The following is an 18,181-nucleotide window of genomic DNA, read 5'->3' on the forward strand; positions in this document are numbered from 1 at the left end:
ACACATCCACAGTGCCCACCAGTCCACAACTCCTCAACTCAGAGGCTTCAGTCACCACAGGTCATGTGACAAGGACCACCTGAATCAGGGCTGATACTCTATTAATGGTGTCATGAGCTGGATGGAGCCCATAGAGGCAGGGTATAAGAAGGCTGATCGTAGGCAGCCATGGGGCAGGTGCTTCTAAACTTCAGTGGGAGATACACGGGCAGAGCAGACACCTTCAGGCTGTCTTACCTGCCTTGCCACCCTCCGGGCCTCCCAGTAGGGCTTCGAGTCCTCCACGGCTTTGCCGATTTTCTTTGCCAGTTCGTCTAGTTTCACCGTTGCCTCGACCAGGACAGATCGGAACTTCTGGCGTGCATCCTATAGTTGGGGGGAGGGGGGAGGAAGATGGAGGAATTATCACCAGGAGGTTTTAGAAGGGAGCAGCAAACATCTGCTGCATCTGACCAGAAACACCAGGAAAGAATTCACACATGGCCAGGACCCTGAATCACTTTATAAACCAGTCAGCCATCTACATTGCCCAATCAGTGGCTGCCACCAGCTATATGATAATTTTAAGCTGGTCATGCGACTGAGAAGAAAGCCCATCTGTAACTTACTTTAGTGACACACAGGGTTTTTCAATCATTCATTCATTCAATTACATGCTCAGAATCGTCTTGATATGGCATTGAACTCTCAATCTTCCTGCCTCTGCCTCCCCAGTGCTGAAATTTCATAGGCATTCACCACCCTACCCCATAATTTACTTGTAAAAAATATGTCCAGTGACTGCAATGTCAAAAAGCTCAGCGATATGTCAAAACCCCCTTGGTCCCCTGGGGAAAAAATCTTGGTTGCCTTTGGTGGCTTTGGTTCATATGACTGCAGCATTTCCCACACTCCCACAAAGCCCTAAATCCTGGGACTCAGATGTTAAACACTGACTGCGGGCTTCCACCTGCAGGACCCTGGCCTCAGGGCACCCCCAGTCTGATGGGTGTGTGGGGTCCTAGGGGACTCAGCAGCAGAGACCCTCACCAGACCACCAGCAAACTCCCAGAAAACCTTCAAAGAAGTAGGTAGGATCTGCACAGAGGCCAGAGGGAACACGTGGGGTTGTGGAGATGGCGGGTGGGAGAGCTGATCCCAAGAAGAGCGCAATGGCCTTGCTTGGCTGAGAAGAGGGAGTGGCGACATTTTCAGGCATCAGAGGGAGCCAGATGTTTGCCATGTGGAAAGGGCCTTCCTCACAATTAACCTTAAGAACTTGTGCTGTTCATGTGGAAATGTAGGGTCTCGTGGGGCTGAAGGAGACTTGGATCAATTCTTCTAACTCATCCCCTTAGCATCTCAGACTGTGGGCTTGGCAGATGGGTCTGACAACACAGCCGACCTTCCAGAATACATGAAGGTACGTGCTTTGCTGCCCTTGGGAGCTCCAGAGCCCAGATCGCACTTCTGACACAGGCGTTGGCCCCAGGCCTGGGTCATGGTCATCAGGGTTTTGTGTTGCATTCAGCGTTCTCCTCCTAGAGGGAAATGGGAATTTCCTAAGGCTCAGGAAGTGCACAAGCTTTCCCAGTACGGGGTGCCTGGAACGTTATAGGATGGAGCCCTGCCCTTGGTTACACAAGCCCTAAGCGAGGGCTGGCGTCCTCCTCAGATGCTGTCTGCAAGCTGTCCATCCATCTCAGCTCCCGAGTCATCACCCATGCTGGGGAGGGATAGGAGAGCTTGGCTGGTTGGCTGGTTTTGTTGTTTTGCTTTCTGCTTTTTGAGACAGGATCTCCCTCTGTAGCACAAGCTGACCTTGAAAACTTACAGCCCTCCTGCCTTAGCCTCCCTGGGAGGCTGGGATCCAGCGTGTGATGGAGTTCAGGAAAATGACCTGATCATATTTGGAACTTATCACACTGTCACAGGGTTTTGAGTATTTCTGAAGATGCCTTGGACTGTTCTTTTGGGGCCCAGCAGCCTGGCTAACATCCTTTCAAGACTCTATATACTCAAGGGCACAAGGGTGGGGGTGGGGGGTAGTGGGCAAAAGACAGGTCTAATAATCATGTTTTCCCAACAATGAGCTATACCTCTAGGTATTGCGTGATCAGCTCCATCCAGCCACCACAGATTAGAAAGTGGTCATAGCTAACAGGTTCCTCTTTCCTGAGATAAAGTAATTTACTTTTATTTATTTTTTTACCAGTAATTATTTAATTATTCACTCTACATCTGGGTCACAGTCCCTCTCATCCCAGTCCCCACCTCACATAGCCCCTCCCCCATCCCCCCCTCACTGCTGGACAGGCAGGCAACAGAGTCAGAGACAGCTCCCGCTCCAGTTGTTGGGGGAGGGGGTAACCTGATCTGGTTCTTAATTTTGCCAGAAATCTTGTCTTCTTGAGTGACAATTTCCCCAGAGGACTGACATAAAGGAGCCCACAAACCCAAATCTTCCCCACCTGCCCAACCAACAGCCTCAACCCCAGGGCTCAGCCTCTGGCAGAGCGACTCTGGGCCCAAGAACGGTCACGTGATAGTCTAGCCGATCAGCAAGGATACTCCCAGCCACAGTGATTGTGGACAAAGAGGCTGAAGCACCAGAACTAATGAGGCTTCACTCTAAAGAGTTTCTGAAACTTAGCAAAAGAAACTTCCCCATTGAGTTGGCTAACAGGATGGGTGGAGGCATGGAGTAATTTTGAACTGTCACCCTGGAGCCAGGAGACGGGACAGAGGTGTGGCAGAAGGGCCCTGCAGCCCCCTGCTCTACTGCTCTCTTACTTAAGGCAGCCCCCCACCCCCATCGTTCCTTTACCCTTGCTTTCTGTTTCCTCCAAAGGACCTGGAATTGGACTTCTATCAAATGCAATTAAAGTGGACCTTTAAAAACCACAAGACTGACCTAGAGACCTTTAGCTAGTTACTATATTGGTTACATTTAAGTGGGCAGGGAGAGGAAGGCATCCTACCCCTCCATCAGCATTGTAATAAAGTGCAACTAAGTCACTGGCGGACTTCTGCCACTGGAGCTGAGTTGACAAGATGGAACTGAATTAAGAAGATTTCCTTAGATACTATCTGAACAGCTGGTTGCCACAGACTGGTGCCTTCTGCTTCACTCCCTAGTAAAGAAAAGACCTCACTCTGGTTTCCTGTCACCTACATCAAAGTCAAATGATCCCCCAAAATGGAGTAGGAACACTTCAGGCTTGAGCGCACGGAACATTGTTTTTTTGTTTTTCTTTTCTGGGAGATGGGTAATTCCTAAGGGTAAACACCTCTGGAAGATGGGCAGGGGCACCCGAGAGTAGTTGGAGCTCCTCAGAGGTGGAGGCAGGAGGATCTGGAGTTCAAGATCCCCATCCCCCAAAAAGCAAGCCGTTTACAAGCCCAGGGCTGGTAATCTGAGTTTTCAGATGGCTTGCCATAAAGCCCGGGCTGGCCAGGGACTTACTCTAAGTGCCGGTGTTCATAGGCGTGTGCCACCACACCCAGCAATCCAGCTGACTTAAAACTCTGCCCTCCAAGAGAGTTCTAAACTGGTTCCCTCTGCGTGATGTCTTAGATCTTCAACCTAGGTGACTCACATGGAGGGTAATTTATTTAAGCAGAGAATTGCTGACAGTGGCAATCTCTCTGCTTCAATGTGTCAGTGTGTCAAAAACACGGCCCTGCGTAGAATAAGAACTCCAGCTAAGACATCCCGAGCCAGCGAGCCTCAGGAACAGCGTGCCAGTGTCACACACTGGGGACAAGTCCCTGCTTTCTGGCCAATCGGCTTATCCAAGCTTCTACTACCTCACTTGTAAACTGAGAATAATGAATGGCTTCATGGAGGTGTCCCCAGAAGCAGGGGCACAGCCACAGGATGTCAGCTTTTTAAAAATAACTGTCCTACATATCAGAGATGACATGTACTTCAAAGGCTCCTTGGTGATGCTGTTTATAAATACACAGCTTTGGATTGGGGAGAGAGGCCTCAAAGGCATGAGCTGAGCCTGGAAATGACCCTGTACGACAAGCTCAACAGGAACCACAGGCCCAGCACATAGATAAGACAACCAGAGCCAGGTGACACGGTCTTTTTGAGGCTGCATGGTAGGCAAGTATCTCACTCTAGACAGTGAGCCTTTTAATCCAGTGTGCACTGGTCCCCAGTGGTTCCCTTAGCATGGTCTACAGACCCACTGGGAAGGGGGTCCTTCAGACCTCTCCTGAGAGCCTGATGCTGAAACCCATTTTCATAGTAAAGTGGGACTCTCGACTTTGTCCTTTTTAAACTATAGTGTACATGATGTGTACAGGTGCATGTGAGCATGGCCCTCATGTGGAGGCCAGGGGATGAATCTGTACAGTTCATTCTCTCCTCTCACCTAGCTCCAGGGACCAAATTCAAGTCATCAAGCTTGGTGGCAAGTGTCTCTGGTCACTGAACTATCCCACCAGCTGCGTCCCATGACCCTTTTCACCTTGAAGTGAGTGTCCTCTCATGAGTGTCCCCTGGAGTTTTCCAGAGGCCATGTGGCATCTCAAGAAATAGAATATGGACAAGACACACACACTTCCACTGTGATGAGATGCAATTTGGACTTCCACTCTCTAAAACTGTGAGGTAAATGAACTCTTTATAAAGGAGATCAAGCTGGGCATGGCGGCACACACCTGCAATCGCAGCACTTCGAGGCAGGTGAACCTCTGTGAGTTCAAGGCCAACCTAGTCTATAAAGTGACTTCCCGGCCAGCCAGGGCTACACAGTGAGACCCTGTTTCAAAACAACAACCCCCTTTAATTTTCAATATAAATAAATACTACTGGGACTTCACAAACCCTTTAGGACACTTGGCGATAACTGGAGATTCACAGTGACCCAAGGTCCAAGGGTGTGGACCAGTGCTCTAGATGTGACAGTACACCTAGAACCAGGGCGAGGCCACAGTACTGAGTAAGAGGCAGCCGTTATCCCTCCGGGACAGGGGAGGACCCTCCATTAGGTGCCATGACACCTTCAGGCTTGTTTTCAGAAAAACGGGGGGCCTGCTACAGAGTCTGCTGGAGAAAGGACAAGCTGGAACCTGGTGAGCCACACAGCATGCATCGTCTCAGAGTCGCTGTTCACTTTTCTACACGTGTGTTATTTTGCATGTATTGTGGTAGGGACAGAGCCTAGGGCCTCACACTTACAGGCAAGTGTTCTAACCACTGAGCAACACCTCCAGCCCGTAGTGTTATTCCTGCTTGCTTGCTTGGCTTGAGATTTTTATTCTTCTTGTCTGTTGTTTTGAGACGGGCCTGGGATGGCCCCAAACTCATGGCAATTTCCTGCCTCAGTCTCCAAAGTGATGGAACTACAGGTGTGTGTCACCACACCCACCTTCTAGTCCAAATTAGGCTTTGAAAAAAAAAAGTTTGCTTTTAAGAATTTGCCTTGTCTTGGATGGTTGATCATGTATGGTTACAAAGCTTCCTTTTCTGACAGGGTGAAGTGGAAACAATTGTCAGTTTAACAGACTACATGAAGTATGTAATACAGGCAGGAATGACACAAACCATGTTAGGGGGCACTGCCTAGGACGAAGGTCATGGCACTGTTGGCAAGGGCGCTCTGGAATCCTGGTAAGAGGCACCACTCAAACTCTGGGGCTCATTGACTGGTGCTGGGGTACCTGAGCTGTTTAAAATGAGCTCACTGCAAACTGTGCTTTCCAAAGCCACCCGATCCAGTCTGGAGAGTCCTTGTGAGCACTTGTAACATACACGTACACGTAACACACACTCAGAGAGTGTAAACACACTCTGAGTGCTGTTTGGAGAGAAGGTAAGTGCTCCCTGCTGGCTGACAGAACTATCTGAAAGGCTCAGAAGCTAAGTCGTACGTACAACAGGCTGCCAAAGGAACGCTTGCTGCTGTTAAGGCGCCACACTTTAATTAATTTAAATTATACCTTCAACCAGTGCACAAGGCTAATGACTACCGTCCTAGACAGCACAGTCCTAGCCCTGACACCCCCACTTTCTATGACTCAGCCTGCTCCTGGCACCTTTTGGCTGGTGCCGCTGTCTCCATTCTTTTCTCAGCCCACGGCCCTGTGATCAGGGGAGCCAGGGTGGTTTCTACCTTTACGACCCCACAGCAGGGTTTGAAGCTGACCGACTGTGCCAGAGTAGAGCAGGGTAGAGCAGGGTCCAGGAAGATAAACCAAGCAAAGTGTGGGGGCACAGGAGCCAAAAAGAGGCAGGGCTGGGCACGGGAGCCGGTGTGAGGAGCAGCAGAAGCTGGGGCCAGCCCTGTAGAGGCCATAACAGTTCTGGCCCAGTCCATGGGTAGAAGTATCTGAAAAGGACACCTTGGCTAAAGGACCTCACAGTGACAGAGGACATGAACGAGAGGAGGGAAGGACGTACCAGGATCCTGAATTGTGGGAACCTCCTGTCACTGTGTGGTCACAGTCCCTGCTGCCTCTGTCACATGCCTTCCCTACTCCAAGCCTTGACTTTGGGAGTGGAGGCCTGTTAATCCTGGTGGTTGCCTCTCTGAGGCCTGTCCTGCATACAAGAGGGTGCCCTGATCCCATGTTTCTGATACAAGCCCCTTCCACACAGATCACAACACAGAAAGCCAGGAGAGGGACAGAAGAGATGATCAAGAACGCACATGCAGACAACAGCAAGAGGTGGCAGAGTAAAGTCCCTGGGCATGGGACATCTAAAAATGTGGCCATGGAATCTGTCAGTTGGAGGACACCTCTGAAGGGTGAGAGGCATGGTAGTGGCTGTGTGCGGACAGCAGACATAAATCAAGACCTCTGGGAAATCTGGGCTCTCCCTTTGTCCTGGCTGGTTTTCTGTGTCAACTTCACACACGCTGGAGTTATCACAGAGAAAGGAGCCTCCCTTGAGGAAATGTCTCCATGAGATCCAGCTGTAAGACATTTTCTCAATTAGTGATCAGGTGGGGGAGGGCCCATTGTGGGTGGTGCCATCCCTGGGCTGGTGGTAGTCTTGGGTTCTATAAGAAAGCAAGCTGAGCAAGCCAGGGGAAGCAAGCCAGTAAAGAACATCCCTCCATGGCCTCTGCATCAGCTCCTGCTTCCTGGCCTGCTTGAGTTCTAGTTCTGACTCCCTTGGGTGATGAACAGCAATGTGGAAGTGTAAGCTGAATAAACCCTTTCCTCCCCAACTTGCTTCTTGGTCATGATGTTTGCACAGGAATAGAAACCCTGACTGAGACACCCTACATGGATTATCCAGCAACTCTTCCCTCCCCAGCGTCCCAGGAACTACTCCTATGACCTTTCAGAACATTGAGTGTACAGTGGGGCAAAGTGTGGAGTTGTCAAATCTTGGGGAGACCCCTGGTCCCTGGACAGCTTTGGTGTCCAAGCCAGGTCCTGCTCCTCACCCCAATCCTCCCATGGCCTCACACTGCTCTGAACCAAGAGAAAGCATAAAGACCACCATGGCTTCTTCCTGCAGTCTCCCTAAAACTAAAGAAGGACTTTAGAGAGTTTAAGGCCTTGGTAGACTCCCACACACAATACAGAGGGACTCTGGTTACCTCTGATTTGACCAGAAAGCACTTCCACACCAGCAGATGAGTACCTGGGCCCTGAACAGCATAGCCTTCCTTTAAACATGTGGCCAGTGTCAGGAGTCCACACTCAAAATTGGAATGGAAAGAGAGGTGTTTGTTTTTGTTTTTTCATTTTCAAATAATTTCAGGTTGGGGAAAAGGGAGAGTAAAATGGAGCCTTGTGAACATTCGGTCTGCCTTTTCTAAAGATAAACTCATCGTCACATATGATGGTGCGGTGGCCAGAGTCAGCACACTGTCCCGTGTTGTTCAAAACAATTCAAGGCTGTGTCAGATGAGCCTGAAGAGATGAGCTCAAAGGACGGCAGGATGGGACGAGAGACCTGAGCGGATGGATATACGAGCCCTGAGAACCCTGCCCTCTCCCCTCTCCTCACTCCTGGCTCTCTTCTGCCTTTCCCTCTCCTTTATCTTTTCTTTTCTCAGTGTGATCTGGGACATGCGACCATGATCTTGCAGAATCTCCCAGTTAGAAAATAGCTCCCTTTCAGTTTACTTTCTGTCCTCAATGGCACAAGGATGGGGCTAAGGCCACCAGGAAGGAATGTTTCAACACCCAAGGCCCCGAGCTCCACAGAGAAGCAACTCAGCAGCCTTTGTAAGCAGCCAGCACAAGGGTCAGTCAGGCGAGTCCTCCTTGGGGAAGAAGGGACTGGAGTGAAAGGCACCCTGTGGACTTGGACCAGGACAAGCAGCCTGGGAGACTGACAGGCCCTGCACTTTTTCAAGCATCAGTCACACACACATTCTTGAACCCACGGGATTCTTTAAGTAAGAAGGAGGCAGAATTACTAAAGTGCTCAGCCTCATTGAATTCAGCCACAAGCAGACCATTTCTGTGTTGAAGCCAGAGAAGTTTAATCGTTTCTACTTTGAGACCCATGCTTAAAAACAATTCTGGGTCACAAAGCTGCAGACGTACAACTGATGTGCACATTAGCCAGGTAGTGATTCGACCATCAGTCAAGCTGTTCCAAATACAAGGTCTACTTTATAAGCAGCTTGGGTTTTGAACGATGTCGACAGGGCAAGATCAGAACCCAGCCTTGGGAAGCTTGGAGAACGGGGCATAAGGACAGAGGCTCCCACCTTCAGCCCTACATCTCTGGGTCCTTATAAAACTTGTGTCAAGAACTGTTTCAACAGACTTTAGGTTTTTATCAGATCTTGTGGTACAAGCCCTAAAGTCTCAGCCACCTGGTACACTGAGGCCAAAAGATTGCAAGTTCAAGGCCAGTGTGGTCAACTTAATGAGACCAAAATAAAAATTATGTAAAGGATGCAGCCATAGCTCAGCAATGGAGACTTGCCTTGAATGAAAGAGGCCCTGGGTTCATATCCCTAGTACTGCAAAAAATTAAAGTTTAAGCCTGTTGTGGCCTAGACTGATTACGGAGCTTCTGGCTTTCTCAGGATGTCAAGATTGCAGGTGTCCTGTAATGTAGGGTGCACGTGGCTAGCCAACAAATGAAACCCACGGCCACAGAAGGAGAGAGCAGGAAAGGACTCCCGCCAGTTAACACAGATGCTCCCATTTCACAGACGAGGAAACCAAGTCCATCCATCTCCCATGAGGATGATTGCCTGGTGTCACAGCAAAGACTGGAAACCCCGCTGCTCCGTTCAGCTGACCAATCCCAGCCGGGATCTCAGAGGCTTCCTCCATATGTGAGAGGCCTCCTCCCGAACATGTACCTCCTAAACCATGAAAACACATGGGCTCCACTCAGAGCCTGCATCTAAGTCCTGGCTCTGTCTCCACTGACTGTGTGTCTTGTCTCTCTGTACCCCTCAGTGGTGTTTTTCGTCATCGTCCTCAAGGGCTATTTATTATGAGACCACAATTACCCACACCAACCTTTAACACACACTTAGCTCTCGCTCGATAGCTATTTTTATGTAGGTTAGTCAACCAGGGAAGGTAAGGGCAGGGCGGGGCCTGGCTAAACACTACATGGTGGGGGTATGCGGGGCACTGTATGGACAGCACCTCATTAAATCATTAATAGCCCTTGCCAGATCTGTCTGTCTGTCTGTCTGCCTGCCTATCTGCCTTCCTTCCTTTCTTTTTTTCATCTCAAAGAGAAGGAAATTAAAGTTCTGAATAGCTGAAACAAACAACTCAGGGCTGAGAAGATGCCTAGAGGGCTGAGAGGCACTGCTCCGGAGGACTGAGTCTGTTTCCCGGGAGCCTTGTCACAGTCCACAGTCATCTGTAACTAATGCTAGAGGATCCAACGTCTCCTCCCGGCCTAAGTCACTCATGCACATACACAGACACGCGTGATCACACATAATTTAAAGAAAAAAGCAGGAACTGGTAACACACACCTTGCATCCCATGGCTTGGGAGGCAGAGGCAGGTGGATGGATGGCTCTCTGTGAATTCAAGGCCAGTGTGGTCTACAAAGGGCATAAAAGGCATTCCAGGACAGCCGGGGCTATATAACAAGACCCTGTATCAATAAATAAAGTAAATCAATCCTGGCAGGGCAGAAACAAAGGCAAACAAAGGAGCCACCCATGTTTCCAAGCTGACAATGAAGGCAGTGCTCCTGTGTGGCAAATGACAGCCGCCAGCCTCCAACCATGGACTTTATTTTGACTTGTGCCCCCCCCCCCCCCAATAAAACCTCTCCCAGGCAGCTTTGACTCCAAGTTCCATAACGTTTGAGAGCTTAGCTTCTTCAACAACTTCCAGCTAGGGAAGCAGAGCCGGTTTCTAACAAATGAACTCAGCATTACGCCTTTACTTCTCCAGGACCCAGCGGCCACCAAGGAAAGACGCATCAAGTCAGGAGTGGCCGATGACCTTCGGAACGTGCCCTCTCCAGCTTAGCAGGCACAATGCCTGCTCCTGGCTCTAAATGGCTCCCAGTTGCCCCCCCCCCCCCAACAGGCACTGGCCATAGTGTGATTAAATAAATTATTTTTGTTTCTGTTGTATGTGCATGTGCACGAACATCATGGAACGTGAGCGGAGGCTGGAGAACAACTTCTAGGAGTCATTTCTTTCCTACTGTGTGGGTTGCATGGGTCCCACTTAAGCTATTGGGCTTGGCAGCAGGTAATACCTAGTAGGTAATACTAGGCCATCTTGCAAGCTCACACAGCACAACCTGTAAGAAGTGGCAAAGCAGCAACAAATTCCGTACATCACTGCTAAAACCTGCTCCCTGCCCTGTCGTGTGGCTGGCTCGTCTCCAGTTACCATGAGTACTAACCAAAGTCCTTGTGTTGTTAGCTGGTTAAACATTAAAGCACCTCTCAAAAACATGGTGAAACGGGGCTGCTTGCGAAGTTTGCCCCCAAAAGGGAAGTATGGAGTTGTTGTTGTCGTCGTTGTCATCATGTCTCTGACCACCATAAGTATGGTACTTTCTAAACATGACCCAGAAGTCTTCAGCACTGCTTCCATTAGGAGGAATCCAACGTTAGGTCCGTCTGTGCTTGGATCAAGAAAATAAAGATGCACCACGCTGTAAGTTCAACCAATTGGACAGCAAAAGCTGACAGGTTTCCACATGGTCATCTTGGGACCAGCACTCTGGGAGATGCCACACATCCTAAGAAAGTCAGAGAATCTGCGACCACCATATTGGAAAAGTGCTTGCCAATGCTCTAGGTATAACCACCAGCTTAACTCACAGCCAAGGGCCAGCACAGCCTGTGTTAGGCCCCCGAGTGACCACCATGGATGTCATCATACCCTCAGATGACCACATTTCCAACCACCACCTGACCGCAACTCCTGGAGACTCCTTAAGCAATGACAGCCTAGCAGGGCCTCACTTCTTCCTTTCCAAATCCTGACCTACAAACCATGGCCCAAACAAAATGACCGCTGTCAACTCAAAAGGTGGCAGGTGTCCTTAGGCAGAAATGGCAGCCATAAAAGCCGGAAAGAACAATACCCATTTCATCTCTTCTCTCAAAACAAAACCAAACACAGTCAAAACCCAAGGAAGAGATAGACATTCAATCTGTAGGCTTCAAATCTGTCAAAACAACTTTCTGTCTCCTGACATCAGAAGGACAGGGTGGACATAACAAGAGAACCCCATTCATCCCCCATTCATCCATCGTGCTTTGGCTGAGTTTGATGTCAAACAATGAGAGCAGTCCCACGAAGAGGGATTGGCCATTGTTATAAAAAACAGCGGATATTCCTTCCATTGTCTGCCCGCTAGCAGTTCATGTCAGTCAGTGCAAACATGAGTATCTCTTAGATAATCCAGCAAAACACAGCAAAGGAAAACTCAGTCAAGAATAGAACAAAAAATTTTCCATCTTCCTTTAAGGAAATGAAAGGGGCTGATTCACCAAGCTCTCTAAGAGTTGCTTTGCAAATTTCTGTGACACTCTTTGGTATAATCCATTGGTGGGGGAGGGGAGGCACATCTATTCTTACTGCTAGAAGTATCCACGGGTAGAAAGAGGAAGTCCAGAGAAGAGGGCTAAGCAAAGACAGCTGGGCTGGCTGCCAAAGGCTGAGGTTGGAGGGATGTTTAATATACCCAGCCAACACACACACAAACTATGTTAAATGTCCCCACAATAAATGCTGAGAAGGAAAAAAAGACCACAGTTCGGTGTTAAAAGGTTTCAGTCCATGGAGACCAGAGCGCTCTATCAATCTGACCATTCTTAAAACCACAGAGACAATGGTGAATGTGCCCACTGCCACAGCCCGCCAGTCTTCTGAAGACGGGAGACAGGGCTGGCAACCTTGGACAAACCTGGGGATACAGTCACATGGCTGTATGAAGTCAGTCTGTACTACAATAGCCGGCACCTGTGACTGGATGACAGGTCCCAGCTGAGGATCCAAGAATACTCTCATGGGTTTTTGCAGCTTCAAAATGAGACATTCAATTTTTCCTGTCAATTGTGTCGATTTCAGGATTAGATGGGTATGTCTGTATTTTAGCCAAAGCTCAGAGTACATACATTTGTGCAAGCCTCGAACCTTGTATACAAGACTTGAGCCTACATGTGTCTTACCCTTTGAGATGTTTTCTATTGCTCTTCACCAACCACATAGATGAGGGTTTCTTGGTTACAGAGCATCTAAGATGCCATTTAGACATTCCTTCATTCTCCCATGAATTGTTAGACAGGCATCACTGAGCAATCCTACTGTGGTACTTTGTGTTCCGTTGCTATAGCAACACTGTGACCAAAAGCAGTTCAGGGAAGAAACAGTTTGAGTCACTTTACAGCTTACATACATCATGGAGGGAAACTGAGGCAGGAACTAAAGCAGAGACTTGGAGGAACTCTGCTTACTGGCTTTCTCTCTGTGGTCTGCTCAGCCTGCTTTCTTATGCAATGCAGGACCACCCACACAGGGGTAGCACCACTACCAACCACCAATCAAGAACTCCAGCTTACCCCAGGCCAGTCTGATGGAGGTGATTCTTCCAGAGAGGTTCACTCTTCCCAAGTGACTCTGATTTGAATCAAGTTGACAAAAACTGACCCAGCATGGGGGTTAATTACAATTAAGTCAGGAACCATCAATTCCAAGCTTCCCAACAGTCTTTATTGTTCCTAAAATTCTTTCCATAGAAATTAATTTCTCGGGCTTGGTGAGATGGCTCAGCGGTTAAGAGAACCGACTGCTCTTCCAAAGGTCCTAAGTCCAAATCCCAGCAACCACATGGTGGCTCACAACCATCCGTAACAAAAATCTGATGCTCTCTTCTAGAGTGTCTGAAGACAGCTACAGTATACACACATATAATAAATAAATAAATAAGTAAGTAAATAAATAAATAAGAATTTAATTTCTCTGACATAGAAATCATCTTTTTATAATAGGTTCATTTCTTTTTGTTGTGGTTGTTGTACATTTTTTTAATTCGATATTTTCTTCATCTACTTTTCAAATGCTATCCCGAAAGTCTCCTAAACCCTCCTCCTACCCTGCTCCCCAGCCCACCCATTCCTGCTTCCTAACCCTGGCATTCACCTGTACTGGGGCATATAATCTTCCCAAGACCAAGGGCCTCTCCTCCCAATGATGGCTGACCATCTTCTGATACATATGCAGCTAGAGAGCTCTGGGGGTACTGGTTATAAGAGGAACAACAATATGAACTAACCAGTACCCTCAAGGTTAATTTCTTCCATCAGCCCTCTGCCTAACACAATAAAACACAATCATTGTAAATAATCAGAAAAACACCAAGAAATGAAAAATCAAGCCACCCGCTTTCTCAGCAGCAGCCTTAGTTAGCCACTGGTAACGTCTGAGCATACAGTTAATCTTATTTTCTGAGCCAAGCTTCTCAAACTACTGATGGCAGATTTGTTAAACTCCATTGTGAACTAATTGTTCCTACAGAACATAGTAAAATGAACACAAAGCAAAACAGCACAGCATTGTCAAGCTACTAAAAAGGACTCTGCAAAGTCATCTTCATTTGCAAGGCTGCCTTGAACTTATCCTCCTGCCTGTGAGCTACCATGCCCAGCTTAGAAGACTTGCTGTTAATTTCTGTGTCTACTTAGCCCTAACTGTAGTGATCAGTATACATTGTGTGTTAACTAGTAGTGATCAGCCCACACTAGGAATACTGTAAAAAAAGACCTTTTTCCTCTTATATACACATTCTTTTACTGCATATACCTTACATATGGTTTTGGTTTTTTATGTGTATGTATGTGTCTTGTGACTATAAGCTGTTGGGGGGGGGAGGTTCTCTCAGAGGCCAGGAGAGGGTGTTGATCCCTGAAACTGGAGTTACCGTTGGTTGTAAGACAACCAAGGTGGGTGCTGAGAACCAACTTTAGTCCTCTAGAAGAGTGGCAACTGCTAAGCATTCTACAGCCCCAACATACACTTTTATTACCTAATGTTTTCAAAATATATCATAGTCATTTGCCCATGGTCACAAGTCATCCCTTTTTAAACTAAAGGCCACCATATAGCTGGGTATAATAGGGCCCAGTGGAGATCCACCCTATAGCTGGGTATAATAGTGCCCAGTGGTGATCCACCCTACAGCTGGGTATAATAGTGCCCAGTGGTGATCCACCCTACAGCTGGGTATAATAGTGCCCAGCGGTGATCCCAGAGCTTGCATGATGGAGACGGAGGATCAGGAATTTGAAGAAAGCCCAGGCTACATGAGACCCTTTCTCCTATTCCCTGCCAACACACACCAAAAAAGGCCACTTTAAAAATGTTAGCATAGGCCAGGTGCACTATTGCACACTCAGGAAACAGGCCCATCTGGATCCCAGGCCAGCTAGCTATAAAGGGTGACTCTGTCTCAATTTTTAAGATGTTAACATATTCAAAGACATTTGACTATTATACTTTCATGAGCCAACACCTTCATAAATGAACAGATTATGGGAAAGGAAACAGCTTATATTTTATCAAGGACAGTCACGACTCTCTCAAAGTCACCCTAACAACGGTGTGGTGCCCAGAACCGCTTGCCATAGAGATGATACTTGGATTGTATGGTTGGCTGGTTGACTTGGTGGTGGTGGTGGTGGTGGTGTGGTGGTTGGGGTTCTTTGACATAGGGTCTTTCTATATAGCCCAGGTTGGCCTTGAACTGACCCCTCTCCTCAGCCACTCTGGCTGTGCTTACAATCATGACACCCAAATCTGTCCTCTATTATTTTTGTTAATTGAGAAACTGAGGCAACGTGGTTATGTCATAAAATTGTTTTGAGGGCTTGATGTTGAACAGAATGTAGTACACAGCAGGTGTTCGTGTTGGTATGTGTCATTATTAAAGGACCCAAAGAGCCAGAAGACACATTCTAGAATAGACAGAAAGCCTGCCCTGTGATCTCCCACCCTGCTGCAGCCATTGTTCCCTGTAGCATGCCCCCCTAACAATAAGCAGCAATTAGGAAACAGGCCCAGTGCATCAACTGACAATCTATGATCACACAGCCATAATGGGGTCATTTGGTGTTATGTGTTTACCCAGCACCATAAAGCCAACCCCAGGTGAGCCCAGAGCTCACTCAGGGCACCATGCTCACTTCTGCTTGCTATGCTCTTTGATTCTTTTTGAGAAAAGCTCTCAGCTTGCCCAGCCAGGCCTAGAACTGGACGTGTAGTCTGGTTGGTTGATCCTGATGATCCTGTCTCCTCCTCCCAAGCACTGGGATTAGAGGCGTGCACCACCCACCCACCAAGCTGTCTCTGTGACACTGCAGATGCCCTCGGCACAAAGCCCCACTGGTCTCATGGCTGCAAAATTCCCCTTGCCTAATCCTGGCCAGTACAAGCCCTCTCTCTGGCTTGTCAACCAGAACCATCTCTCTGACCAAAAAAAGGTCACGGCAGTACCTACTGGAGGACAACAAAGCCATTACCAGACCCTGTGGCCAGCCTAGCCTAGATGGACAACTCACTGGGGTCTTCTTTTGACCAGCATCCAGCAGGCCTCCTGCCATTCAAGAACCCAATAAGCCTATCTGAGGATCTGGACAAGAATCATCACTGTCAGCAGTCATAGATGAGCCTGGGGCTTCAAGATACAAAGACCCTTCAGAGTTATCAGACCTATTTTAACCCAAATCACCTGACTCCCCAGCCATGGTCCTTCCTGTTCCCTTCTTCAGGGCTCGAGGGCTTCATCAGCTCACAGCTATCTTACAAACGACGAAATTGAGGCTCATACCCTAGTGACATGCTCAAGGCTCCCACACTCAGTAAGCGGGGAATATGGTATATATAAACTGTAATCATAGCAACTCCAGAGGCTGAGACAGGAGGATTGTAGGCTTAAGGCCTAGCTTGGCTACACAGTGAACTGGAGGCCTGCCTGGGCAACACAGCTTTGTGCAACTCTAACTTGAAACTGAAAAAGAAAAAAAAAAGGCTGGGAGATATAGCTCAGTATTAGAAGGCCAGCCCTGAGCCCTAAGTGCGGTTCCGGCATCACATGCCATGCACACTGCACACCAAAGCATCGGGCCAGAGGGGCAGGATAGCAGCAGGTCCTGTGGGAGTTATTCTGAGATGCTCACAAGACTTGATATCTATACCACCAGCCAGCTGTTAACATGGTCCAGCAACAGGAGCAGACTTCATTCTAAACCCCTAACTACAAATGGACAGAGCACCGTTCCCTGTTTCCCTAGTTAGTTCTTAAGTCAGCTCTCAAAGTCTCCCTCACAAACTGGGGTCTCATCAGAAGCTCCACTGAGGAAAGAGGCTGACTTAGGGCATGAGGTCCCCTTTATTTAGAAATGGGGCCTTTGGAGAAGCAGGTTAAATGAGGCTGTATGGATGAGCCCTAACAGATGACCTATACTTACAAGAGGAGAACTAGGCAACTGTTTGCTTTCTCTCTGATGAGAAGACAGCCAGCATCCTTGTGCAAGCTGGGAAGGGAGCCCAACCTTGGACTTCTAGCCTCCTGCTCTGTGAGAAACTAGGCTTCTGTTGCCCAAGTGAACAATAAACAAAAGCATTGACCTGCTTCGGACGGTCCTCACACAGGCCACATCTGTCCTGTCAGCACTCTTCCTCTGCACCCCAGACTGCTCTGGAGGGTTACGTCAGATGACCCGAGCTCTTTAGGCCTTGCCTTTGATGGTCTCCATCCTGTCAGATCCTCCATGACTCTCTCTCGGAACCTCTCTCGTTCCACCAGCAGTTCATGCTTCCATCCAAGGGATGGGAGCCCTGTGCCAACAGATTCATGACTCAGGATCTGTCAACCTCCACAGCCCCTGGTGTCTTAAACAGGACTGGAGTCTACTCCACTGGATGTGTGGGGGATGGAAAGATATTCATTTCAACCATACGTCACAGGCTAGACTGCCCCCAGCCCAGCTGACGTGCCACCAGGCCCTGGCTCTGGTACCTGCTTAAAGACGTGTACGGTTCTTGGCTACATTTTTTTCACTCAGCTATCTCTGCAAATGTTCTCTAGAGCTTTCTGCAAATCACCACGCTGTTTGACAGGACCTTCCTGGCCCAGTGCCCACCACGCCCACATCACAGAAGAGAAGCTGGCAGGGTGTGACGGCACTGTCCTTTAATAAAGGTATTTTTCTCTTCCGACTCGTGCTGATAAATCCATTAGGGACAGAAGTCAGGCTGTCTGAAATCCACCCCCTCCTTCCTCTCCTTCCCCGGAGTTCCCAAGCTTAAAACATGGCTGTTCTTTTCGCTTCTGGTTTTTGTTTTCTTAAGTGAAAGGTTTGCTTGCTCCTGGAGGAGGAAAAGGCAGGTTCTGGGTGCAGGCCTTGTGCGAGCTGGGAGGACTCCAGAGATTTATTCTTCAAGTCATTCATTCTCAGAGTGAGGAGAGATAATAAACAGTCAGGAGGCTGGGCTCCTGGCTCCCAGGAAGGGAAGGAGGGAGGAGCCAGCGGTGATTTCAACTGAGGAGCTGGAGGTCTAGTTAGCAGGTGTCCCTGGCTGTCCCTCCCTGCTCCTTCAGCCCTAGCAAAGCCTCCTCTCAGAACATGCAGGGGAAATGCCGAAGACAGGTTCTTAGAAAGGTATTTTTATATATGTATGTATATATATTTACACATAAAAGCATGGGATATTGCCAATCTTGGCTCTAATTAGAGTTAGAATGTTTTTTTGTCTCATCTGTTTGAAG

The 18,181-nt window shown here is 48.3% G+C and overlaps 1 protein-coding gene across 3 annotated transcripts in view; it reads right to left on the reverse strand.

Moving 5' to 3' along the window:
• The window catches only part of Sh3bp5 (SH3-domain binding protein 5 (BTK-associated)), a 63,487-nt gene that overhangs the window by 38,690 nt on the left and 6,616 nt on the right, over positions 1 to 18,181 (reverse strand). For 2 of the 3 annotated variants that reach the window (NM_011894.3, XM_030247814.1), the window contains exon 3: positions 238 to 366. In NM_011894.3, the coding sequence (NP_036024.2) occupies positions 238 to 366 (129 nt within the window). Of the gene's footprint in view, positions 1 to 237; positions 367 to 6,107; positions 6,375 to 18,181 lie in introns of those variants that run through there. The other variant, NM_001347585.1, reaches the window with a different exon arrangement.

Source organism: Mus musculus, chromosome 14 (assembly GCF_000001635.26).
Source record: "Mus musculus strain C57BL/6J chromosome 14, GRCm38.p6 C57BL/6J".
Lineage (NCBI taxonomy): Eukaryota > Metazoa > Chordata > Mammalia > Rodentia > Muridae > Mus > Mus musculus.